This window comes from Centropristis striata, chromosome 8, assembly GCF_030273125.1.
Source record: "Centropristis striata isolate RG_2023a ecotype Rhode Island chromosome 8, C.striata_1.0, whole genome shotgun sequence".
NCBI lineage: Eukaryota > Metazoa > Chordata > Actinopteri > Perciformes > Serranidae > Centropristis > Centropristis striata.
The window spans coordinates 37,843,986-37,870,445 of NC_081524.1; the positions used below are offsets into that span (position 1 = coordinate 37,843,986).

The 26,460-nt window shown below is 38.1% G+C and overlaps 2 protein-coding genes across 2 annotated transcripts in view; both read right to left on the reverse strand.

Annotated features, from left to right (window-relative positions):
* Window positions 1-816: 816 nt before the first annotated feature.
* rcc1 (regulator of chromosome condensation 1) lies at window positions 817-11,308 on the reverse strand. Its single transcript, XM_059338302.1, has 10 exons — window positions 11,226-11,308; window positions 10,202-10,298; window positions 9,804-9,991; window positions 9,505-9,684; window positions 5,833-5,929; window positions 5,606-5,728; window positions 4,931-5,071; window positions 4,077-4,196; window positions 2,981-3,133; window positions 817-1,574 (listed from the first exon to the last, which is right to left on the reverse strand). Exons 1-10 carry the CDS (start codon window positions 11,265-11,267, stop codon window positions 1,399-1,401), a joined length of 1,317 nt encoding a protein of 438 aa, XP_059194285.1. The 5' UTR covers window positions 11,268-11,308; the 3' UTR covers window positions 817-1,398.
* Window positions 11,309-14,054: 2,746 nt separating this feature from the next.
* The window catches only part of phactr4b (phosphatase and actin regulator 4b), a 28,065-nt gene continuing 15,659 nt past the window's right edge, over window positions 14,055-26,460 (reverse strand). The window contains 9 exon segments of the mRNA XM_059339116.1: window positions 14,055-15,848; window positions 17,764-17,840; window positions 17,956-18,093; window positions 18,176-18,237; window positions 18,645-18,700; window positions 19,500-19,698; window positions 20,866-21,167; window positions 22,560-23,076; window positions 24,131-24,262. Coding sequence (XP_059195099.1) covers window positions 15,833-15,848; window positions 17,764-17,840; window positions 17,956-18,093; window positions 18,176-18,237; window positions 18,645-18,700; window positions 19,500-19,698; window positions 20,866-21,167; window positions 22,560-23,076; window positions 24,131-24,262 — 1,499 coding nt within the window. The 3' untranslated portion in view covers window positions 14,055-15,832.

Genomic DNA, 26,460 nt, shown 5'->3' on the forward strand with positions numbered 1-26,460 from the left:
GAAAAACATCTCTGAACACACAACACGTCCAACCTGAAGCAGATGGGCTGCAGCAGCAGACCACAACGGCCACTTTATTAGGTACACTTCACCTAACATAGTGGCCGTAGAGAGTATTTATATATTATATTATCTACATGGACCAATCCTGCAGACTACCAAAGCCCTCATCTAATCTGAGATAAGTAGGAGACTAAATCTTTATTCACTTTCAGCAACAGTAACACTACATTATAATTTCTTTATAGTGCTTAAATTATATACAAATCATTAAAGGATACTTAATTACCTTTAAACAAATTATTTGAGCATGCACAGCATTATCATTTCTGAGATTTGTTTTCAATGAAAACGAGAACGATTCAACAATGATTACTCCCTCCAGTATTGTGAATCACATCGCAAAATAATCTCAATTAGATATAATTTGCCAAAATCATGAAGCCCTAGTTTCAGCTCAGCCAGCTACATGTTTGCTTTAACAAGTCTTCCATATTGACTTAAATACCAAAGCTTTTTTTTGGGAGTGTAAATAGGCTGCTATTGCAAACTATTTTGCACAATAATTCAATTATTTTGTCAGGAACACCTGAACCAAAACTGAATTTTTGTCTTATCTGAACTGTCTTAACCAAAAATATATGTGTAGTTCACAGTGAGACCAAGAAATGCAGCAAATGTCACATCTGAGAAGTTAAGGCCCACCAATATTTTGTATTTTGCAAGAAAAATAACCTAACAAACAAACTCAATTTGTCAATTGTCAAAAATGGCTGCAGGTTATTTGATGCACTAGATAAGAAACGGCTTAAAAACTTAAAATTGTATCTTTATTATGAGACAGGAAAAGCAACAAAATGCAGGATACAGTATGACATCTTAGCAAATGTCCAAATAGTCTCAACAGTTTGTGCCCTGGGTGACATGAACAGTAGTCTCACATATTAAACTCACCGAGTATAAATGTCCTGTCTGAACCAAGGTCAGTGGATTTATTGCTTTAAAAAGGAAAAAAAAAAAATCACATTAAAAAGACTATTGTTTGGGGAAGGCATTAAAAGGTTGAACCCTCATTTCCTTAATGTACATGCAAACAGTCGCATTCACAAACACCACGTATACCATCTTACAGTCATACTAATGACTTTTAATGAAAATAATTCAAAGGGAACATCAAAAACTAGATTTAAAAAAATAGTCTCTCATTTGTCATGATCTACTGATCATCCATGAACACTTTCCCCACACCTGTAAGAGCAGAGTTCTCTTAAAAAGGGCCAGAACTTCTGCCACTCCCTTCACTCAGCAAAGAAAGTCACATATAGATCAACAAGCTCCCCAGATTTAGGCATTGTGAAGAAGGCCCCACCTCCAGACTCAGAACTGTCTGATGGATCATCAGCTCTCCTGCTTGTCTTTGACCAAAAGGACTGTGTGCTGCCCTCCGCTGGAGGTCATCAGTACTGAGCGGTTCTCCAGCTGTTTGCCTGTCATCTTCACAGGGATCCACTCATCATCTTCCTCTCCTGTGCCGAGCTGCAGGTTGGTGCCCATGCCCCAGGCGTACACAGATCCTGGAGGAAGCACAGCCAACAGTAAGTGGAGCTAAGCATCCATTTCACTCTCTTAGCTCACTGGAAACATTGGACAAAAGTAAATTGACAGGAAGTTTTGAAAAAATAAATGTATACATTTTTCATAATTTTATTTTATATAAAAATGTACACATTTTGTTTCGTTTCTGTTTATTTCGGTCAATACATGTCATCAAAACAAACCAGAAAAAAAAAACATTGATCAAAGTAAACAACATGTAAACAGAGAGAGAAAATTGATAATAGACATTTGGACCGAAAAGGCTGAAGCATAGCTTATAGCCAGGCGGCTTAGCCAAATAAAGGGGACACGCCAGACAAAAGCACCAAATTCTTTCCACATGCTCTCCATCACCATACGTTTCAATTTTTGGTAGGAGCCACTTCATCAAGATTGTGGATCGGAGATGGCACCCATATAAAGTCTATGAGAAATGCTATATCTTCCAAGCCACTTCGAAGGTCAATCTTGGTGTCAAAATCTACATTTTCTGGGTCAAGAAATCATTTAAAGCTATTGAAAATATCACTAGATGATTATTTGATCTGATATGTTCATTTTCACCCAGACTGGTAGGTCTTCAAGTGCTGCAGCAGGGAATCCTGAGCTGAAAATGTTTGGAGTCTATGTTCATGGGAGAGTGCGGATTAGCTGCAATGTACACTGCTAAAAAAAATCGAGGGTACGCTTTCATCTCATGTCAGATCTTGATCAACAAATTATTTACAGTGAGTCATCTAGTGATATTCTCAATAGCTTTAAATGATTTTTTGACCCAGACAATTTAGATTTTGACACTCAGATTGACCTTCTAAGTGGATTGGAAGATATGTTGGTTCTCATAGACTTTATATGGCTGCCATCTCCTATCCGCAATCTTGATGAAGTGGCTCCTACCAAAAATTGAAACCTATGGTGATGGAGAGCATGTGGAAAAAATTTGGTGCTTTTGTCCGGCGTGTTCCCTTTCTTCTTAAATCTGGTCTTAAGCCGCCGGACTATTATTACGCCTACCCTGTTACAACTCAAGTAAATTTAAAAATTAGTAATGTACAATCTGTTATTTATCAACAAAAGAAATAAGCAGTCACAAAAGAGAGAAAAGAAAGAAGCTTATTACTCATTACTCTAACTTGTAGAAATTAATCATCCTATTTTTAAGTAATTTTTTGAATAAGTTAATGGTATTGCAAGTTTTCAAGTCTTTCTCCAATTTGTTGCATAAATTAACAGCTGTTACCGTGGTGCATCGTGATTTGGTGTTGGTTCTGGTTTTTAACTTTATAAATATACAAATATTTCAAAAATGGTATGGGTTGTTTGGATGGCACTAATTTTATTGTTAAAGTCTAATAACTTATGAAACAGACTCATTGTTTCTCACCTTCTCTGGTGGTGGCGAAGCTGACAGACGCTCCGCAGGTCACTCGACTGGCCGGCTCCATCCCCATCACAGCTGTCGGCTCGCCCTTCTCCTCCGCCTCTTGGCCCAGACCAAGACGACCGTACTCTGCTCTGCCGAGGCTATATACCTGTCCTAAAAGACAAACAGCAAACGGATGCATTTATTGTTAGTTAAATGACTTTATATAAAACCACCTGGCTCCTTTGTGTTGTTACTAAACTACCAAACGACTAATATGCTGGAGAAGTTTTTGGCAGAAAACAAAGCAAATTAGAATTTTTACAAGAGCCCAACAGATATATCGGTTGACATTTTACATTTATTTTTATCCCATTTTTAATTTACTTTATCTTATTGCATCTTATTGATCTGTTGTTTACTACATCTCTTTGTATTGTGTTATGTATTTATTGTTTGTGCAGCACTTTGGAAACCTTGTGTTTGCTAAAATTGTGCTATAAAAATAAAGTGGATTGGATTCTATTATTTATATTATATATATCTATTATTATGGATATTATTAGCTTATATTAGCCTAGCGGGATCGTGTATATACTGTCCGATATGCGTCATTATGAAAACTTTTTTTACACAATATATAATGCAGAAAATGTTGCTTGCCGTGATTTAAAAATGGCGTTTACATTTTACATTTTTTTAATTCTTTTTTTTTTTTTTAAATAGACAGCAATTGACACTGAACAGTAATTATGTTTATTTAGCTATTTATTTTATTCCTATCCTATCGGTCAGGCTCTAGTTATTTTTACTTGTGTCTTTTGTAATCTAATATACTTTGACATACTATTTATTGTACGCCCTTGCAATTTTTGATATCCCGTTTTATCTATTGCTGTTTTTTTCTTCAACCATTTTCAGACAGGGTTTGGGCTTTATTGTTCAGCTACAAAATAATAGATAATTACTACTAAATATATAGTTCATAGAGCAGACCTCAATAGACTGCCACTCAAAACATGACTTCCAGTTGTATATTACATGTGCATTAAAATGTGTGTGATCAAAGTCTGATAAGCATCCTTATTTAGTTTAAATATAGTTAACTGGAGCTTACCTTCAGCATCAAGGCAGACTGTGTGATGTTGTCCTCCAGAGAAATCCACCCAGGAGGTGGTAGAGTTTTTGAAGCATGTCAGTTTAACTGGGGCATAACACGTCTTGATGCTTTTAGTGCCTGGATCAAAAAAAAAAAAAAAGAGGTGCAAGAACACATGAAATGACATCACAATTTCTGATGCAATTACCTTAGAGCAGAATGTGAACAGAGGGCATTGGAGCTATATACACTACCGGTCAAAAGTTTTAGAACACCCCAATTCTTCCAGTTTTTAATTGAAATTCAAGCAGTTCAAGTCAAATGAACAGCTTGAAAGGGTACAAAGGTAAGTGGTAAACTGCCAGAGGTAAATAAAAAAAGGTAAGCTTAACCAAAACTGAAAAATAATGTACATTCCAGAATTATACAAGTAGGCCTTTTTCAGGGAACAAGAAGTGGATTAACAACTTAACTCTATGGAGTCTTGGGCTATTTTGTCCATTTTTTGAATTCTTTTCATGTCTTTGTAAGTCATTTTGTGTCTTTTTTTGGTAATTTTGTGTCTTTTTTTAGTCATTTTGTGTCTTTTTTTTAGTCAATTTGTGTCTTTTTTTTAGTCCTTTAGTCCAACATAGAATGTGATTTTGAATCTTTTTTTTACTTTCAAAACACTATCATGCTCAATAAAGAATTTTAAATGTTGCAAATGTGCATTCATTTCAGAGTACACTGAGACATTAAACTGCATCATTTTCAATTAAATTCTGGAAAACTTGGTGTGTTCTAAAGTTTTGACCAGTAGTGTATGCTGTACACAAATTTGGTCAAGAAACATGATCAAAAAGGACTAAACAGTAATGTGAAATACTAACCCAGCTGGTGATAGTTGCTGAGACCAAATCCATAAATATGCCCCTCTTTTGACACAGCAAAGGTGTGGTATGCCCCACAGAAGACATCTACGAAGTTAACTTTCCCTTTGACTTTTACTGCCTGTGGTACCAGCAACCGGCCTGAAATCACAGGACACGCAGTCAGCCAACACCCCACAGCAACATAAATCACAAGCAAAACACATTAGAACATCAATTGCAAAATGTAATCACAAATCAGATATTAACCCATTGAAGCCTGGAAAGCGGATACGTCGTTTTGTAATAATAATAATAATAATAATAATAATAATAATAATACATTTTATTTATAAGCGCCTTTCAGAACACCCAAGGTCACTTTACAAGAAAGCATAAAATAATTTAAAAACAGTGGCAACAAAATAAAACATCAAACTGTTTTGTAGTATTTGTATAAGCTCTCAAATAATTTTTGAACTTTGAATTTCATTTCTATCTGCGACAGAGGCTGAAAAATCTATTATTGAGTAGAAGCGTTGACACTTGTGTTGAATTTCCAGAAAAACTTCAGGTTTTAGGGGCTTATTTTAAAATCGCCCAGAGGTTTTATAGGCGTTTCAGGCCTCAATGGGTTAATGTAATGCAAACTACACACTTTTGTTTCATTGTGAGTGGATGCTTTGGGATACTCACCGAGGCCTAGCCTGCCTCCTCTGTCTAAAAAATACTCAGGCACTCTTCCCAGCTGCCCCTGCTCTGCATTGCCAGATGTATAAAGATTTCCCTCCAGTGTTATCAGTGCAAGGTGGTCGTTACCTTTAAAGATGTAGTGAAAATATAACATTTTAACAACATTGTTAGAATGTAATACACAGCATACATACAAAATCCATATGAAAGTAAAGAGGACTGTTTCTTACCTGATATAATTTTCACAACAGGTTCCGTTATGGGGGCTTTGACTGGCAGCTTGCTTATTACCATAGGCTCCAGAAGACCTATTACACCACTGTTATCCTGGGAAATAAAGGGTGCAGTGTGTCAATAGTTACATCCAGAGATACTTGACTGCTACAGAACACACAGTACTTATGTATATTTAGCTGTTGTTTTATTCTTTATTTTCTGTTTATTTATTATTTCCATTTTCATTTTTAGAATTGGTTGACAATGTAATACACTACATATACAATGCAATAATTCAAGTTTCTCTAATTAAGTTAGGATTTTAAGAAAGCAGTCTTCTGAGTACTGTTGCATTATCACAACTGTACAAAATCCACATAGAAAAAGTTTATTTTCATTCCAGCTTTCCCCCTCTAAAATTGGTATCAGTCTCAAAAATGGCATATTGGTCTATCTCTAATAAACAGAGCTGGATCCAGCAGCACAATATTTGCACATACTTCCATCACCTACTCAGATATGTATCACAATTTTATTCTAATGTTGATGCACATTGAACATTAAAAATGCCTTAAATTAGTGCCCACACTTTGTAGCTTTGCATTCTGACTGTGCTGACCTTAGTAAAGGTGATTTGTGTCCACATATCAAGACACTTCAGCGGCATTCATGTCTGACAGTGATTTTTAATCTGTCAGCCTCGAACACAAAACCAAAATGGGCCAAACCTAAACTACCTGTTAATAAACCAAACCAAACCTAACCTATAAGAATAGACTTGATTCTTGTTGGGACAGCTTCACTCAATGTATTTTTTTTACTTCATAATGTATTTGATTTCTCTTATCATTAAAAAAAAACCTGAGTGAGTGAAAGCAGAGACTCAAGAATGAGCTGAGTAAGTGAAGATGACTAACAGAATATGTTGGTGATGATTGCAGCAAGAGGAATAGTGGCTGATAAACAAAAACAGGCAGGAAACAAAACAATGAGGCGCAGCTGCTTTGAGAATGTTCCTGAGGCAGGCACTATGAAAGACATGAAGATATTATAGAGTTTAGTAATAAGTGGAGACATTTGACTTGCCAAATATTGAGCAGAAATTAACTGATGGGATGTATAATGCACATATAAAAAAATCGAAATATAAATCTGATAGGGAATAACAAAATGATCATTGTTACTAAGGTTTTTTTTCAAAACAGAGGTTATGATGTTTCACACAGTTAATTTCAGAGCGGTCTAAAATCAAGTGGGAATGCAGAAGGTAGGCAGAGGTAATAGAGATGTAATTGCCAGTGTGCCACTGAGTATTAATAATGAAAAACCCACGAGTAACTCAGCACGACGAGTGATAGTAAGTGCAGAGAGAAGAAAGCAATAAAGAATGGCGTAACGAAGGATCATCAAACTATTTTGCATGTCATTTCTTTTCTTTCTAATGAGTAACAACATGAAGCCGTTTTTATCCCCTAGTTTATAACATGCTACAGCACAGCAAGGGGTGGAACAAATCTCCAAATGCACAGTTCAGTTCACGCCTCTGGGTTTCTTTGGTGGCAATGCAAATTAACTAAATAAAGAGGACAAGTCTATACATTCTTGAAAATCAACTTTGTCCATTTGCAAACTTATAATTTAAAAATGAAAGAGAAATTAAATTATAAGATGTGTCACACTGTCCCTGACCATGCAATACTTGCACATTCTTTATACTCTGTTGAATGAGTAGACAGACATCAATCCCAGCAGAAAGTTTTCCTTTAAAGCACTGGGGCATTGAGTCTGGACATATCTCTGGTGGGTTTTATAGCCTTGGTTTCAGAACAGTTACACCCCTAGCTACAACAGTCAGAAATTTGGTCATGTACCAAAAAGATGCAGATTAGGATATCAGAAATATGGACATGAAGGGGAAAAGGTTCAAAAAGCTCATACTGTGGGAAGAACATGCTGAGGCAATTAGAGAGGTCTGAGGAAAGAGAGAAACACCAGTGGGGATAAAAAGGCTTGCAAGGTTAAGGAAGCAGACAGATGAGAAGAATTGTTGTAAACAAGAATCTGGTTGCTTTATGCTGGATTCTTTATAGCACAGCAGGTGGGGAGTCGAAACCTGACAAAGTTTTTGTTCCAGCAGTGCAGCATCTCAGTTAAACTGGGCAGACATGAGAAGTGGTTGATGAACTAAAACCTCAGCCAAGTAATGAATGGTTGACATTTTATAACACAATTAAAAATGTGATATTATCTATGCGCAATATGTGGAATGATTAAACACCAACACACTAATAGATAAAATAACCCAATCAAGATTTTATACTTAAGCAGTAGAATTTAATCTGACCAAGACATTTTTGGAATCCAGTACAACAACCAAGCAAATACAAAAGATATGATGAGGTTTTTGGTCCAAACTAAGGGTGAGGGCAGTGAAAGATGTGTCAGGTGACATTTTAGTGAGATACTATTGGTTTAATAATTGAGGAGCTGACTGATCGAGGGAGGGAGAGCCCAGTGTGTTTGAATGATGGCAATTGAATAGACATTATTATAATAAATTGCTTTTGACCTCACATTGAGAGGAAGAAAAATGGAAGTGGTAGTCATGTTTTTTTATTCACCATAATGTTAAAGAACATTGTTTCTATAGTACTGAAAAAGTACAGAATATGTGGCGACTCAAGTTCATTGTGCTGACAAAAGCTTTATGTTAAGAGCAAAATTCAGGACAACAGCGGAAGGAGTGGGAGTATTCTCTTTTTTTAAGTCTGCTTTCTGAGTTGTGGAACGGTTTGAAAAACCTGTTTCTGCTCTGCAGGTTGTAGTTAGAGGGTTGGCATTTGAATTGAGGAAATAAAAGGTTAGGTTGGCTCGGGGTTTAGCTTGTGTGAAGTTTGACTTGGATGCAAAACAAAAACCAAAAAAAAAACGAGCATATGGAGGGAGAAAAGAAGATTTTGTTTAATTTTTCCAAAAAGTACTCTTACTTCAAAAGAATATCTTTTTGATGCATCAACGTGTTTTTTGTTTTGTTTTTTTAAACAAATGAAGTAAAGCACTTTCTCTGCGTCAGCAAAGAAAGGGGATGTATTTAACATACACCCAGTTTGAAATGTTGATGACATTGTACTGGTTAGAGATGGACAAACCCTGGAAAGTAATATTTTCATACTAGAGCTCTGTGCTAATGAGCTTTGAAGTACTAAAATCAAATAATCAGCAGGATATTCAGTGTCATTTGCTCACATTACAGCCACTTGAATTGTACGCAACACCCAACATAAATGGGCTGGAAGGAAATGAACCTGTCAATACCAGTGAGATACAACAATAAGTGAAAAACAAAACAAATAGTTTATGTGGAGGACATTATATAGAGTTCACACACTGTTTAATGCTTTTAAGTGTGTATGTTATCAGAAATTAGGCTATATCAGAAAATGTGACACATTGATTGCAAATATTTTGGCTGCAAATACAGCTACTGTTAGTGATAGTGAGGTGTATATGCAAGTTCAACATGAGTACAGAATTTTTTTTTTGCTGATGCTCATTTTTCTTTTGTGGGAGGAGAGATTAAAAAAGTTAACAAAAGACACCAGTTGACTAGATGTAGTGGAAATCACAGAAACCGACACACCAAACACACTCCAGGACTAGGTGGCTGAAAGCTGCAGGTAACTTACCCTGAAGGTGCCCCATATGTAGACGGTTCCATCCTCCGTAAGTGCAGCTGTGTGACTGTCACCTGCAGACACCTGGACCACATTTTCCTCCAATGTCACCTTTCCTGGAACCATCTCAGACCCAGACTCTGTTGTTTCCCGGCCAAGGGCACCTTCATCATTACAGCCAAAAGTGTAGACCTACCAAAACAAAAAATGTATCACTGTATCAGGGAATGTCAAGACATTCAGTTAAAATGTTAGAATCGAGTCATAGGATTAGTCATATGATATTCATTTGAATACAAATGCTTCCTTACATGGCCAGTGTTGCTGAGGCACACAGTGTGCATGCCTCCAGCTACCACTTGCACAATGTTTTCTGGCAGGGACACAAGTGCTGGCTTCTTCCTCTCAATAATGTCCTCGCCTAGACCCAACTGTCCAACATCACCCTGGCCCAGAACAAGAACCTGACCCGCCTCCTTGCCATGACTCCTGTGGAAAACTGTTACACACACACACACACACACACACACACAGTTGTTACCAGTTGTATATTTTGTCTTACAAGACCAAACTTGACTGTGGCATGAAAAAAGACAACAAAAAAACTTGTAAAACTGATATTGAGGTGTGTGTTTAAAAGGCTCACAGGTTAACAATATATAAAAGACAAACAAAAGACTACAGACATTTTTTAAGGCCAGTTACATACCTTTCACTTTCTTGGGGTTTCCATCATCTGCCACGATGGGCTCAGACTTCCTTTTGGTGGTGGTCTTTTTTGCAGGCATGACAGCAACACTTAGGGACTATGGGAAAAACATAAGAGGAGAATGGGCATTTATCACAAATGCAGTGACAAAAAGTCCCATTTGAGCATAATGCACCAATACTTCATATCAGAGGGTGGGTTCTGAACACAGGGATGCCATCAAAACCTCCACTGTGGCCTGTCTTCTGCAGGTCTAAACACAGTCACACTTCACACCAGGTTGTGGGGCTGTGAAACACACGCGCGCCTCCGAGCAAACGCAATTGACCAACAGATACAATCAATCCTTATTTTGGTCGCAACAGTAGCCAGAAGCTGTTGGCGTTCAACAGCTGTTAGAGAGTCAATGGCTGGCACAGTGTCAGCTCCTTTCACCCCACAGACAGTTGTGCTTTTCCCACTACTGCTCTCATGCTGTCCACAAAATAACTGCTACATTCAAAGTGGAGTCACAAGTAGCTCTCAGCAACACCCATAGCCTCTATGATACGACACCAGCTTCCCTAGGGACATGTCCAAAGAGGGCTTTAACATTTAGCATATCCTTGAAGCACAGCGTAGTTAAAATAAGCAGCGTGATCTAACGTTGGCAGGACCCATGTGTCCTTGCTAACATTTAGATAGCTAGGACACCGAAAGAGCAGCACACGGTTGAGGTTTAGTCCTCTTTTTTTTATTGTAAATACATGTGACAAAATCCAGTACCAATACAGCAAGAATGGAGGACACAAATGTCGTATTTTACAACATAAAAAGTATGAATTGTCATTAAAGTAAAGCTAGTTAGCTAACATTCAGAGCAGTTTGCTAGCCAGCGCTAACCATCCAGTGGTGAGCGGCGTTAGCAACACATTAAGGAATAAATGAACTACAATAACACAATTTATTGAATGAAACGTATACATTTAGCTGAAGTAGTGTTTATTACTAGCTATCCTAGTTTAGGAGCTGATAATTTACTAACCTTTGATATGTAGAAGTCTGCAGCTTGCCTAGAAGTGAACATGCGCAGTCTGTCGGTTCCCGGTCTTGAAACACGCACGACGTCACGTTCTGGAACGCCTGCCTCCTTAAAGAGACAGTAGCACTCAAATAGTCCAATACAAGGAGAAGTAGCGTTCAAATTTGGCCAATTAAATCGAGTAAGTGGCAATGTTCATGTGGGTTCCAGCTCATCAAGGTTTAATAGGAAATTAAAAAGCAGACAAAATGGATAAGGAAGCAGTAAAAAAAAAGAGGAGGTGGAAATTAAAGTAAAATTATCAAAAGCAGAGGGGGAAAAATCTAATCTGGAAAGAAATAATCAATCAGTGGAACCATCATTGGAAGAGGGAGACATTTTATACAAACTGAACAGTGTAATAGGGGAGGCAGGGTGTTATGGTGATAATAGAACATAGCAAGTCATTATAAATAGACTGAGGGGCACAGTAGGTTAAATAACACACTTAATAAAATAGGAAAACGTGCAACTGGTCGTGTAATTGTGGGGAGAGGGAGACAGTAGAACATGTGGTAACAGCCTAGCCTGGCTAACACCAGACCAAATCTCATTGGAGATTAGGTCTGGACACCTACAATGTATTTCTCCGTAGAGGAGGTGTGGTTTACGATCCTCCGGAGCCGTTTATTGGACGCTTAGAATGTCTATCAAAGCGTCTGTAGGTAGCTCTTAGCCAATCAGATCAGTTATACCAGATGACGTAGTAGAGCAACAGAGATGGATGTTTGTTGTGTGTGTGTCTGTGAGAGAGTGGTGTTTGCTGCTTTGCTTCTCCAGTTCTCGCTTTCTGCAAGATTATTTACTTTCACGCTTTATTCCCCCTCATGTCATTCAGCCACACACATCCACTGATTTTATGGGCAATAAACAAGCTGCTGCGGGTCTCTGGGGGCTCCGCTGTCCCCCGATTCGGAGCGAGATCACCGGCGGTGACCGGCGGTCTCACCGGCTCGGCGCAACGAGCCGCAGAAACCGCCCGTGCGGCGCTAATAGCCCCGCTACCGGTGATCTCGCTACGAGCCGGGGGACAGCGGAGCTGCCGAGAGACCTTTCGCCTTTCAACTTTCGCTCTAAACAATTTAAAACACCATCTACAGCTAAAGAGAGTTTCGCGTCCGCAGCAGCCATGTTGGATCCGAAAGCTTCCAAGTGCCGAGTAGTACGCGTCATCGTCTCACCGTCCCTCCCCGCTCTGTGATTGGATCCCTAAAACAGGGCTAAGATAATCGCCTCGTTTCCAGACCGTCTGGAGGTTCGAAATCAAATTCGAGCGCGCAAGGCAGTCTGGGTATACCCAGGCTAGTAACAGCCTGTTCTGGGTATGAAAGAGAGAGGGAAAGGATGAAGGCAGGTATAAGAAGAAAAATATTCAAAAATATAATAGAAGGTGGGACATCTAGAGAAGGGAGGAAAATCCGTCTGAGATTTCTTGCCACAACTAGACTAATTCAAAGAATATAACAGAAGGAAAGTATGAAAGAAGTTAAGTCCAGCAGATGGCAGTAAAAATAAACGAAAAGGATGCCAACTGCCAAAAAACACCAAAGAAGAAGAAGCAGAAGAAGCAGAAGAAGAAGAGTAAGTGGCAATAGTAGAAGTACTAATCAGTGGTGGAAAATAACTAAGTACATTTACTCAAGTACTGTACTTAAGTACAATTTTGAGCTACTTGCACTTCACTTGAGAGTTTCCATTCTATGGAACTTTTTACTTCTACTCCACTACATTTAGAGGCAAATATTTTACTTTTTACTCCACTTCATTTGACTGCCCAGTATCCTTACTGGTGTTAATTGTTTGTTTTGTTTTTCAGCAAAAACAACTGGATTGATGAGTCTATAGTCCAGTAGAATAATAGCAGAAAACAGAAACATGTAACTCATCATTTGGTTTAAGTGGAGAACTAAGTTGTAATTCAACAGTGCAAATCTGTGGTCCATATGTAAAGAAAAAGGTTGCCTATAACTGAAAATAATGTATTGAATGCGGACATTGCGCCCACATTGATTAACAGGTCTTGTGGATGATTCACTTTCATCCATTACTGGTTTTATGATAGTTTATAATTTGTGAAAAAAATTATACACAAGATCATGACGTAATAAATTATGCATTGCATAAACCTTTGTCCTAAGATTGTTTGTTGTATTCTAGTTCATAGTTTATATCACTATGAACATAATCCTGAATTTATGTTGTTTTCTGTACGGCTCATTATCTCGTGTCTGTATAATAGATGCATTTGTCCACAACCATAAATATTTAATACATATTTTTTTACGTTTGGGTATTTCTTTTTTTTAATGCATGATCATACATTGTGTAACTTGTTTATGTGTAGCAAGGAAACTGTTTTTTATTTAATCTACACTGTAATGGTGCTTTACTTAGTTGTCTTTTGCAGCCTTACATCATACTATAAGATCACTGAAAATATAATAAAAACTGTACTGCTTTAAACCTTTGGAACGTACATCTACACTGTAGTAAATTATTCTGTAGTCATTTCATCTTACTAAATATATTTGATAAAATGTATTAAATATAAATGCGTCTTTGATTTTGAGGCAGTTTAAGTAACTTTAATATAAAAATGTTTGAGATAGAATCTGCTTATTTTAATCACATTAAATATAATCTTTATGTGTATGTAATTCTAAATCAAGAGAATTTTGAATGAATCCAACAAAATAGAATTAGTCCGTTTTTAATTGACACTTTACACTTCCTGTTAAGTTTTTATTAACTCAACGTGTAACGTAGTTAGATTTAATAATATTGCGTGCAATCTTGCCTCAATTTTATTGAGTAGCTATTGTTTGTTTTGTTTACAGTGTACACAAATTTATTTCCATTTTCCAGACACTTTATGCATTTAAAACCATCTCCAGGTTTAGTTCCTCACAGTGCCACTAGGTGTCACTGCAGCCCTGTATCTGTATTTTAGAGTTTCCAATTTAAATATTCCCTACAAACCACCTGAAAACATCAATAAGTCAGACAGCTCTATTGATCAAAGATCCAGGTGCAGAGACATTGCCCAGACGTTTCAAGGAACTGTAAGATTTTTTAATTAGATCCAGATGTGACTATTTACAATTAAAAAGAAAACTGTCAGTCCATACAATTCCACATTCAATTTAAAAGGAACTTAGTTTTACAGAAAAGGTACACTTTCATATTCCCATTCTTGTAGCATTTAATCATAAACTAATATTCTGTGCTTAAAAAAATAGCAACCTATAATACTTTTATATTTAAAATTTCTTTTCAAATGAAAAGGAAGACAAGATATACACAAGCATCAGTTAAACCTATATCAACCTGTACACAGCATAGAGAACCCTGTAAGCTACTGGCCAGACAACAATACAAGATTAAACACTTCTGCAGTTTCAAAAGGTTCCAGCCAAAGTGACTCCCTGTTGACCGTTTATACATTTTCTGATTTTTTTCTGTTGATAAATCCCTGATCTACACGCACAGCAACTTACATTTAACTCTTAGTTTAGACACTACTAGCATGACCTTATCCAAAATGGCTACAGAATGCATTGCATGTTTGATCTTTAAAGGGAAGTACAAAAACTCATAAAAAAGTATAAATGAAGAGAGACTGTCCAGATCCAATGGCGCTGGATTCTGTGTTGGCTCATGCAGTGGATTGCAGAAATCAGTGATATGAAAACCAGTATATAGTTCTTTAGGCATCGGTATGTTGGCACACATAAAAACACCAACAAGCCTTCTGACCTGCACCTTTCTCTATACCTAGATTGACGCTTAAATGGCCACCTCACATCACAACCATAAATACAGGCAAGCCAAATTAAAATAAAAAAGAAGGCTCAAATAAAAGCTGTCACTACTCATGTGATCAAAATTACAATATAAAATATCTTGTGCATTACAGAATATTTTGTAATTAGATCTTTCCAAGTTTCATTCTAAGGTATAACAATAGCAGTCTGTACACAATTTATATAAAACACACAATATCCCAGAGATGTCCAGTCCTATAACAGAATATCCCAGTCTTCATCCTCCAACCCGCTCTTGCTGCAGCTCTTTTATCTATTATTACTGTGTGGAATATTATAAGTCATCATCGTTATTATTACTATTGTTATTGTATGTTATTACATTAAGATGAATTAGCTTTTCCATATACAGTAAAGAATTAAAAAGGCAACACAGAATGAGCGTTAAAGGTTGTAACTAGATCCAAGTCCCTGAGGGGTACCACATTAACAGCAGAGTGAGAGTCAGCCCTGTCGGTCCTCTGCCACTTCTCCATTCATTGGCACGTGGTTCCCCCTGTCGTCGGGGAGAAATACTGCATCTGGTCCTCACCCACCACCCCCTCAGTTTAGTGAAAGCAATGTAGTGGGAGGGTGATGGAGGGCAAGCGAGAAGCATTCTTGTTTTGAGACAGTTCCAGGCTTTCCCTGATAATCTGTACAGTACATTCGGGAATCGTAAAAAGGGCGATCTGTCTGCATAGGGAGCAGCTTCTGGCCACACAGAGATCTTAAGTGCTTCATTATCCGCAAAGAAGCAGAGGGGGTCTAAGGCCGGTGGAACCTAAACAAAACAAAGAGATCTCATGAGGCAAGAACACACATTCACATTCTGTTGAAATTATTAATCCTTAAAATGCTCATCAAACCACACCCTATAAGTGATACTATTTATGGGTGGCGTGTTTACAGCAGCATCCCTTTACACCAGGGGTGGGCAATTAATGTCCCCAAGGGGCCACATGACCAATACCACGAAGGTTGCAGGGGCCGGACCAAAACTCTGAACTAAATTCTGCTCAATATTAATTTAATCGCTTTATAAAATACAGTAAATTATCTGCTTTTGAGCTGCTACTGATAGGAATACATGTTATGATAAGACTGTTAATGTGGAGTAAATCAAATATAGCAGTAAAAAGTAGTAAATACTCCAATCACTATCACTTTAACATTTATTTTAAACACAACTGTAAATGTCCTTTAGTAAGCTTCCAATTTGTGTTTTTGTATTATATAGCTTGTTTTTCATGTTTGTACATTTTCAATGTTGTGATGCTTTTATTTTGAAAAGGTGCCGTCCAGTGTGAAACGGGTGCTTTCATTTTGAAAGGTAGTGACAGGAAATAACCGGTAGAACGGTTAAATTAAAAAACGAACGGTAAATAATAACGAGTGCGTAGTTATTCATATAAAGTTGATATAAAGTATCAAAAAGGCTTCTTTAGTGACTGACAGGACACAAGGTTTGTTAAAGTTTATTTTCTTCTGTCATATATATTAGTGGCTATATTTGTTGTCTTAACTATAGTAAAAGTGCTTTTTAGCTCTAGTGCTAATGCTAATGTTTGCTATTTTTTTTCAAAATAAAAGCTCTGCGGTTATATTGATTTCTAATTTCTGGGTAACCTCACGCGGGCCGGACAAGGACAGCCAACGGGCCGGATGTGGCCCGCGGGCCACCCAATGCCCAGGTCTGCTTTACACTATGTAATTACATCTCTATTTAGACTTTTTTTTTTATTATTGGTGGCAGGGCCGCCATACCTGTGCTGGATTCAACCTTGCCTTCAAAGGCAAAAGAAGTCATATGATGTAATCCAGATTCACTGTTTTAATGTTATCTCTTTTATATCAGCCTCACTGTTTGCTGTTAACACTGTATCAAGATACTGCTAATGCAAACACAGCATTTCTGCAGCTGAAGGGTTTAGGTCAAGTGCAGCTTATGAGCTGATGGTGGCCCTCTGAAACACTTTCAGGCCCCAGAATGTCAAATGAAACATATGCATTATATTTTAGCCTCCTGCTGTCTGTTTCATTAGCTTCCATTTATTATACCACTTAGCTACTGTGCCAAACTGTGCCACCCTAACAAGTGCCTGTCAGGTTAGAAATGACAACTTAAAGAAAGCTGCGGGTTGAATTATATAGTGACTAGTGAATAATGTTCTGTCATTGTTATTAGTGCTATAAGCTATACTTATTGATTTCAGTGGAAGTAGGCAGTGCAATGTGGAAGTGAGATGTGAAAGATATTTTATTTTATATTGTGTAATTTTTTATTATTTATTTGTGTAATTTTCCTGTGAAGGGCTCTCAGTCAACAAGACTTTGATAACCCCTGATTTATATGAAACACAAGGTGGCTTTTATTGTGAAGCAGTCACAGGAAACCCAACATATTAGTTACTGATTTTTTGCCCTGAAAGCAATTTTTTCTCTACAAAACAAGACAAAAGTCCTTTTTTCTGCATTTTTCATCAGTGGATGAGTTTTAAACATGGCAGGGAGAAAGGAGAGAAGAAGAAACAGCTCCTTTGTTGTACTTGTGACACAGTAGCTGCACACAAGAGTATTTGCTGTAGTAATAAACCGCACTTGCTGTTACCACGGTAACCACGGCTGTCGCCAAATCAACCAGGAAATCTGAAATCTGATGGATTATAATGTCAAGATCCATCTGATGAAAGGTATACCTCGTGTAGATTCTGCTCTCTTCATGGACTTCCATTTCAGTGCTCTTATAATCGTTGAGCTCCTTCCGGATGGCCGCCTGCGCAAAGCCACAGGAGAGAGACAGTCAGAGTGAACTTAAAGGAAATGTGCTATACATTACACTTAATGTGCAATATGTTGTGTTTGTTGAGGGCTTGCTGGACTCTGCAAACCTTGTCAGCAGGAGTCAGCTTGGTCCACGGCTTGTCTGCTCTCCGATCATAGTCTTGGGCATCTGTGACTTCCACATATTCGTGGAAACGTAGGATTTTTCTTGCCTGTAGTTCTGCAACTGTGGGTCTTTGACTCAGCTATAATGAACAGATGTCACTTTAATATCTCGTAAATGCATGATTTGACACTTGGGTGTTTGTTGTGAAGGTGTTGTCTCACCTTTCTGGTCAGCCGCCGCTTGATCTCTCTAACCTCAGCTTGTCTGTCAGCCTGATTTTTGGCTGAAAAAAAAAAAGAGAGGGATGAAAAAATAACAACAACAGAGCTTTATTTAGATGCTGCATGAAAGCCTGGCTTGATGTGCACCGAAGGTAGAGAAAAAGCAGTTTCCAAAATTAGACATCTAAAACTGTAATCCATGTTTCAAACTGTCTTTTCAAGTGTAAATTCTTGCTATTACCGAATGTATACAATTTTAATCTTCTGTCCACTGTGAAGACCTGGCTCAACAGTGGTAAAATGTGGCTTTATTGACTTAAACAAGAGTAATTGAGCTGTGATGTTTGCTTAATTCCACAATAAAATGTGTCCAAACAAGCCAAAGAGCAGCAGACTCAAAACTGAACTGAATAAAGGCATCCAGAAACGGATAATAAAGGTGAAAAGGAGAGAAAGATTTGTTACTAACGTTGAAGGATGTTTCTTTGCTCGAGCTCCTCAGCAGTTGGTCTCTGGCTAAGTCGCCTGATTTGGGAGAAAAAAAAAGAAAAAGAGTAGGACTATTTTTACACGGTTTCATCACTTTGTCATTCAGGCAGTAAGTAGGACAAAGATCTAAGAAATGATTTTCAGATTTCTTCAGGAAATGCACACTCACTGTTGTCAGTTTATAGGCTACAAAAAAACAAAAAAGAATATGCACATACACTACTGGTCAAAAGTTTTAGAACACACCAACTTTTCCAGAATTTAATTGAAAATGATGCACTTTAATGTCTCAGTGTACTCTAAAATTAATGCACATTTGCAACATTTAAAATTCTTTATTGAGCATGATAGTGTTTTGAAAGTAAAAAAAAGATTCAAAATCACATTTTATGTTGGACTAAAGGACTAAAAAAGACACAAAATGACCAAAAAAAGACACAAAATGACAAAAAAAGACTCCAAAAGACACAAAATGACTTAAAAAAAAGACACAAAATGACAAAGAAGACCCAAAAAGACCCAAAATGACTTACAAAGACATGAAAAGAATAAAAAAATTGACAAAATAGCCCAAGACTCCATAGAGTTAAGTTGTTAACCCATTTCTTGTTCCCTGAAAAAGGCCTACTTGTATAATTCTGAAATGTACATTATTTTTCAGTTTTGGTTAAGCTTACCTTTTTTTATCTACCTCTGGCAGTTCACCACTTACCTTTGTACACTTTCAAGCTGTTCATTTGACTTGAACTGCTTGAATTTCAATTAAAAACTGGAAAAATTGGGGCGTTCTAAAACTTTTGACCGGTAGTGTAAGTGTGATGATGTCCATCTTTACCTTGTGAGCGCCGTGCCGATCTGCGTGCGGATGGCCTCCCACTGCTCCCGGCTCTGCCAGGTGAGTCCGGTCTGTCCTGGAGGCTGGTCCTCTCTGCTGCTCCTCTCCTGGACAAACCGGTCTCTGTCCGGGGCGCAGGGACGGCTGCTCAGCTTCAGAGCCAAGGTGTCCTTCCTCTTGACCCTGCTGGCCAGAGCACCTGGATGAAAGCCAAGCAGAGGAGCGGTCAGGTGTGCAGGTACACAAAAAGTACTTCACAAACTCTGAAAACACTAATGCTGTGTTCCAATACCCATACTTGATGAATGCACTTAATTTATATATATTTTTTTATATTTTATTGTTACTTTTAATCTAAGTCCTTTGCTATCAGTTTAAAGGTCCATTCTGACCTCCTGAGTGTGTAACAGTCAGCTTCAAGCCAGAGACTCCTTGGAAAGTAAGAACTTGATACTTTGGGATATGTCAGAAAAGACACAAAATTACCCCAAAGAGAATCAAATTGACCACAAAAAGACACAAAATGACCAAAAAGAAGACACAAAATTAAGCAAAAAGGGACTCAAATTGACCACAAATAGACCAAAAAAAGACATAAAATGACCAAAAACACAACACAAAATGACATTAAATGACCAAAAAGACTAAAGCACATTTACACATGAACACGCTCACTGAACAGAATCTCACACGCACAGTTCAGATCACCCAAAAAAGAAACAAAATGATCAAAAAAGGAAACAAAATTACCAAAAAAGACACAAAATGACCAAAAAAAGACACAAAATGACAAAAAAAGAGAGACAAAATGACAAAGACACAAAATGACCAAAAAAAGACACAAAATGACCAAAAAAAGGAAACAAAATGACCAAAAAAGACACAAAATTACCAAAAAGACAAAATGACCAAAAAAGACACAAAATGACCAAAAAAAGAGAGAAAAAATGACCAAAAAAAGACACAAAATGACTTAAAAAAAAGACACAAAATGACTTAAAAAAAAGACACAAAATTACAAAAAAAAGGAAACAAAATGACCAAAAAAGACACAAAATGATTAAAAAAAAAAAAAGATATTGAATGACCAAAAAGACTAAAACACATTAACACATGAACACTTTAACACAGTGGAGACAGAGCTGACTTCCAAAATGATTTGGCGACCCCCAGAAATCTTCTTGCGACCCTAATTGGGGTCGGGACCCCAAGGTTGAGAATAGCTGCTTTAGGTTCACTTCTTTTCGCCGCGATCGGAATCGGAACACCCTGCGTACTCAAACTAAGTTTAGTAAATACGGGGAGTATGGGGATTGGAACACAGCATCAATGTTTACATCCTTTCATCAAATTCAGTTGTGCTTACTAAGTGGGGGCTCGTCCTCCTCATCTTCATCAGAGTCTTCATCTTTATAAAGCACAGGACCGTCTGAGTCGGTGTCCTCCCCATGCATGTCATGCTCTCCGTCCTCATCCTCTTCCTCATCTTCATCGTCCTCCTCCTCACTACTGTTTCCCCCGGGGATGACACAAACACCGGCGTCTCCGATCAAACATCTGCGACTCCGTGGCTCCAGCTCTGGCTGCGGGATCTCCCCATCATACTCCTCCTCTTCCTCGTCATCTTCCTCCTCTTCCCCTTCCTCCTCTGAGTAGTCATCTTCAGATCTGATGGAAAGAGAAAAATAAATGCAAACTTAAGCATTGTAGAGACGGATGAGGCAGCGGTTTGTGTGTATTTAACAAATCTAGAAGTAGCTTTGGCACTTTTAACAACAAAAAGAGAAATAATTTAACAAATTAAAATATTTTCACTCTTAAATATAAGAAACTTTAGCCATATCACACCCTCCATTCTACCTTGTGATTTTGTCTTGACACTGCAAAATGTCCATCACTATCTGTATGCAGACTCTCACACTGGTTGTTTTTTGTTTACAAGTGTCTTATTGGGCTGGTCCCTTCATATCTATGTGTTTACATGTCCACAAACAAATGTAGCTATGGTTTGCGGTCTAGGGATGTGTTACAGATGTTGGTACCCAGAGCTAGAACTGAGTTAGAGAAAAAGGCCTTTTAATATGCTGCTCCTTCTGCCTGGAACATTGTGCAAAAGCAGCTGAAGCTGTCTGAGCTGGTCACCTTGGGAGAATTCAAAGGAATCCTGAAGGACAGAGAAGATAGTTCTCTTGGTCAATGCAATTGTTTGTAAAACTATTTTCTGATAACGGCCAGGTTTATTCATTCATCTGTCACCAGTTTATTTATTTCATTTTTAACTGTACTCATTTCAATCTTCATATAGTCTAGTCCCTGATCTTGTATGTACTTTAACTGATGTTGAATGTGGTGTATGAGAATTGTGGTTGATTGTTCTCGTTTTATCATGGTGCTGCCTTCTTGGCCAGGTCATTCTTGAAAAAGAGATTTTAATCTCAATGAATTTTACCTGGTTAAATAAAGGATAGGATTGATTGTAGGGCTGGGCGATATGGCCCTAAAAGAATATCACGATATTTCAGGCTATTTTTGCGATAACGATATTCTTGACGATATTACGAAATACTTAAAAAGATATAGAAAATATGTTTTTTTTTGTCTGTATAAATAAATAAAAATCTAAAATGTAGTGTGAAGTGCAAATCTCAAAGTTGCCAAATACAAAAAAAAAATACTCTTGACTCTTGAGTAAGAGCAAATAATAAAAATAACCATTTAGGGGTCTTGGGGGCATATTTCAATGACATTTTGTAAAGGAAAATGAAGGTTCTTGTATGTTTTATTTAAGACATCTTATTTTGACAGTCTTCTTGTAAGTTCTGTGGTGTATTCTGTTAACACACTGTGCTCTTATTTTGAAAGCTGCATGTGTTTAGCGACAGAGAGTGAGTAGCTTTTTGTGATTAAAACAACTTAATTGTTAGCTAATATTAACCTTACGCCACTACATCAAGAAGTAGGAATGTTGGCAATATCATGAATATGAGAATATATATCAATATATCAATAAGAATATCATTGATTTACAAAATGTCTATTAGTATTTATTCACAAACTCACAGTTTCAGCGGTTGGATGCTGACAGGAAGAGGACGACCACCTTGGTACTCGGGCGGCGTTTCGAACAGCAGCGTGTGCGCTCGCTGCGACCCGTCTGGATGCGGCTGAGCCGGGCCGGGACTGGACAGGGCTCGCTGGATCATGATATGTAGCGGGACGGGAGCCGGGCGCTGAGGGGACTCGTTGGTCGGGCTCGGTGGGTCAAACAGCATGGGTATGGGTTGGGGCAGCGGGTGGGGGTAGGAGTGCTGATGGTGGAGGTGGTGGGAGTGTATGTGTTGACGAGGAGGAGAAGGTGGTATGTGTGTTGGCAGGGGAGGGGAGGGAGGAGGGGGAGGCAGCTGAAAGCCCATGTGGTGGTTGCTGTGGTCCTCCAGAGAAAGCGGCGAGGGAGTCATTGGATGGCTCGAGTCCTCTGGGTTGCGTTTGGTGACGGGGGTAGTCCTCTTAGGAGGCATGGGTGGAGAGGGCTTGGCTGGCACAAGGCTGGTGCCTCCGGTGGCTTGGGTGAAGTCACCTGTAAATGCAACAACAGTTTAAACATCCAATCAAAAGCAATATAAAAATAGCTGAGACCTGTGAGAGAGCTGCTGGCTTTATTTTTCCATCTAGTTTGCCGCTGTGACAGGAGTGCACATGCATCAGCTGCACCCAACAGAACAGAATACACATGAACAAATACAAATACTGGGATTACATGTCTGACTGAGCATTATTGCGTACGTACAGTGTGTCGGATCACATGACTGTGTCAGCATGAATGCACGCACTGCCCTAACACACCAGTGTGCAGCATGTGCCCCAGGTCACAGAGACGAAGAAGATACATACATACAGCCTACATGCTCCACAGCCAGATTCTTAACCAGCCATCAAACTTTGTTTATTAGCATCTTCAAAGTGCAAAAATCTCCTAAACGAAAAATGAAAATCTCACTTATTTGCATGCACATTTGTATATTTGATAGAATTCTTAAAACTCTGTAGAGCAGCATAAAAGCCACATGAATGTTAAAAGCAATAGCCGTGCTACTGAGGCATAATAAGAGATCAGTGCTACCAGACTTGAAGCATGCAGTAGGCTTGACTGAACTGGATTGCATCTTCCTCCCTAAATTAAGTCAAGCCGTTATGCTACAACCCTTTAGCCCCTCCATTCATCCATCCATTCATATCCACCCATCCATCCCAGTAGAGCAGAAGCTGAGTGGATTAGCACTATAAAATTCACTTGATGCATTGCAGCTGGAACCTGCTAAAGGCTCTCCCTCATTCACATGCCACATAAGAGAGTACAGCATTAAAAACATTCACCCGCTCACTCACACAGAAGTTGCCCGTCACGTGCACAAAGCACCCAGCACATTATCAGCTTATTATGTGCATGCGGCTCTTATATACCACATCCAAAGAAAAGCAATCAAGGCCAGTTAACAAGGTAAAAGGCATTGGGAGGGGGAATATGTTGGCAGCGAGAAAGGACGCGACACGATGAAGAACGCAGACTCTTAAGGGGGGCATTCCAGATGGGGGCAGCCTGGCCACATAGATACCAGAGGGCATCCTTTTACCTGAGCGCAGGCCTCCGGCCCGCCGGCACAGGTAGACGGGAAGAGACAGGTAGACATCGTAGTCGCACTCTCGCTTCCAGCAGGACCAGTAGAGAGGAAGCTGAGCGTTCTCTCCCCCCTGCAGGGCGGAGACTAACAGGGAGGAGACGGAGGCCTTCAGCTGGAGTCTTTAATAAATGTAGCTGCATAGTGGTGCTAAATATGCTGGTGTATAAAGTGCACTTGTGTGTAAAAACAACAAGCTGTGGTTTCAGCAATTTATCTCTAGGCTGAAGCTACATATATACACTACCGGTCAAAAGTTTTAGAACACCCCAATTTTTCCAGTTTTTTATTGAAATTCAAGCAGTTCAAGTCAAATGAACAGCTTGAAAGGGTACAAAGGTAAGTGGTGAACTGCCAGAGGTAAATAAAAAAAGGTAAGCTGAACCAAAACTGAAAGATAATGTACATTTCAGAATTATACAAGTAGGCCTTTTTTCAGGGAACAAGAAGTGGGTTAACAACTTAACTCTATGGAGTCTTGGGCTATTTTGTCCATTTTTGAATTCTTTTCATGTCTTTGTAAGTCATTTTGTGTCTTATTTTGGTCATTTTGTTTCTTTTTTTTGTCATTTTGTGTCTTTTGGTGTCTTTTTTGTCATTTTGTGTCTTTTTTTGTTTTTTTGGTATGAATTTTGTGTCCTTTAGTCCAACATAAAATATGATTTTTAATCTTTTTTTTTTACTTTCAAAACACTATCATGCTCAATAAAGAATTTTAAATGTTGCAAATGTGCATTAATTTCAGAGTACACTGAGACATTAAACTGCATAATTTTCTATTACATTCTGGAAAAGTTGGTGTGTTCTAAAACTGTATATACAACTGTTCCTTTACAATGTTAATGTTAATGTTTTGACATTATGGACAGCTTGTGTCAACTGCATCAACAGATTTTTGTTCTCTGAATTAGAGTCCTGGTTGGTCTATTATAAGCTTGTGGAGCTGATAATGCCCATAGCTTCCAAGTTATAACCAATGAAGTGATGACAAACAGGCCACCTAGGAATATTCCCCCCCATTTGGCTACTCACTTGACTCTCTGAAGACAGACTGTCTGGTTTATAAGACAAAGAAAACATCACACTCATAACAAAGACAAATCCTGCAAAATTGAATCACACAGACACAACTAAAGGCATGACAAGAAGAGGACACAATCGTAAGGTACCAAACATCATTAGATGTGCTGATAAGCTGAAAATGAATCAAAGTAGACAGCCTTGCCCGAGTGGGAATTAAGGCCCCTGATGAGACAAACCCACAGTAAACAACAACAACAACAACCACCACTACAGTGCACCTGTGCGAGCAGCATCCCACAGCCACAAGAGTCCCTGTTATCTTCAGAGTGTAAAATTCTGGGGAAAAAGTGCAGCTAAAATAGTCCAGGCGTAATAAGTAATTAGCTGGGGAAAAGCTGCTCAAGCTGTTCGGATAACATCATTACCAGGGTGTGTGTGTGTGTGTGTGTGTGTGTGTGTGTGTGTGTGCAAGTTTGTGTGTGTGTAGCTGTGTTTGATACTTCTTTGCTTTGCCACAGCGCTTGTGCACTGGCTCATAAATGTACATATTGTATTCACCGGTGGGAAAACTCCACGCTAGCTGACATTTGAGTGTTATTTTTCATTAGTTTTAGTTTTAATTTCGTTGTCAATTTTTGTTTGCAAATTCAGTTAGTTTAAGTTAGTTTTTAGAGTGGGTTTGCTAGTTTTAATTAGTTTTTATTTTTTGGAAAATGCTTAGTTTTAGTTTAGTTTTTATTAGTTTTAGTTTTTTTGTAATGGGGTATTTGTTGGGTGCCAGATTAAAAAAAATCACAATAAAATGTGCCTTTATTTCCTTTTATTATCCATCTCAGCCCCAATAAGTTTATTAAGTCATAAAACCAGATAGATGAAATAGATTTCATATCAACCAAAAAGGTTTACGTATGAAAAAAGTTGACAAAGACGAAAACGAAGGACATTTTCACTATAATTTCAGTTAGTTTTAGTTAATTTTGTAACCACAAATTACAGTTCCAGTTAGTTATCGTTTTTTAAAACCTCTCGTTTTTATTTTTATTTCAGTTAACGAAAAAATTTTTTCAATTCTAGTTTTCGTTATTTCGTTAGTTTTCGTTTACTATAATAACCTTGATGTGAAAAAGAAACCCCATCTTTTTGAAAAATGCTGGAGTGACTTTAAAACATATCTGGAGTTAACTAGTTGAATACTGTCAATGGTGTAGCGGTAGTTGTTGGTTGTTACCACACCTGTAAGACCAAACAATATCATGACATTT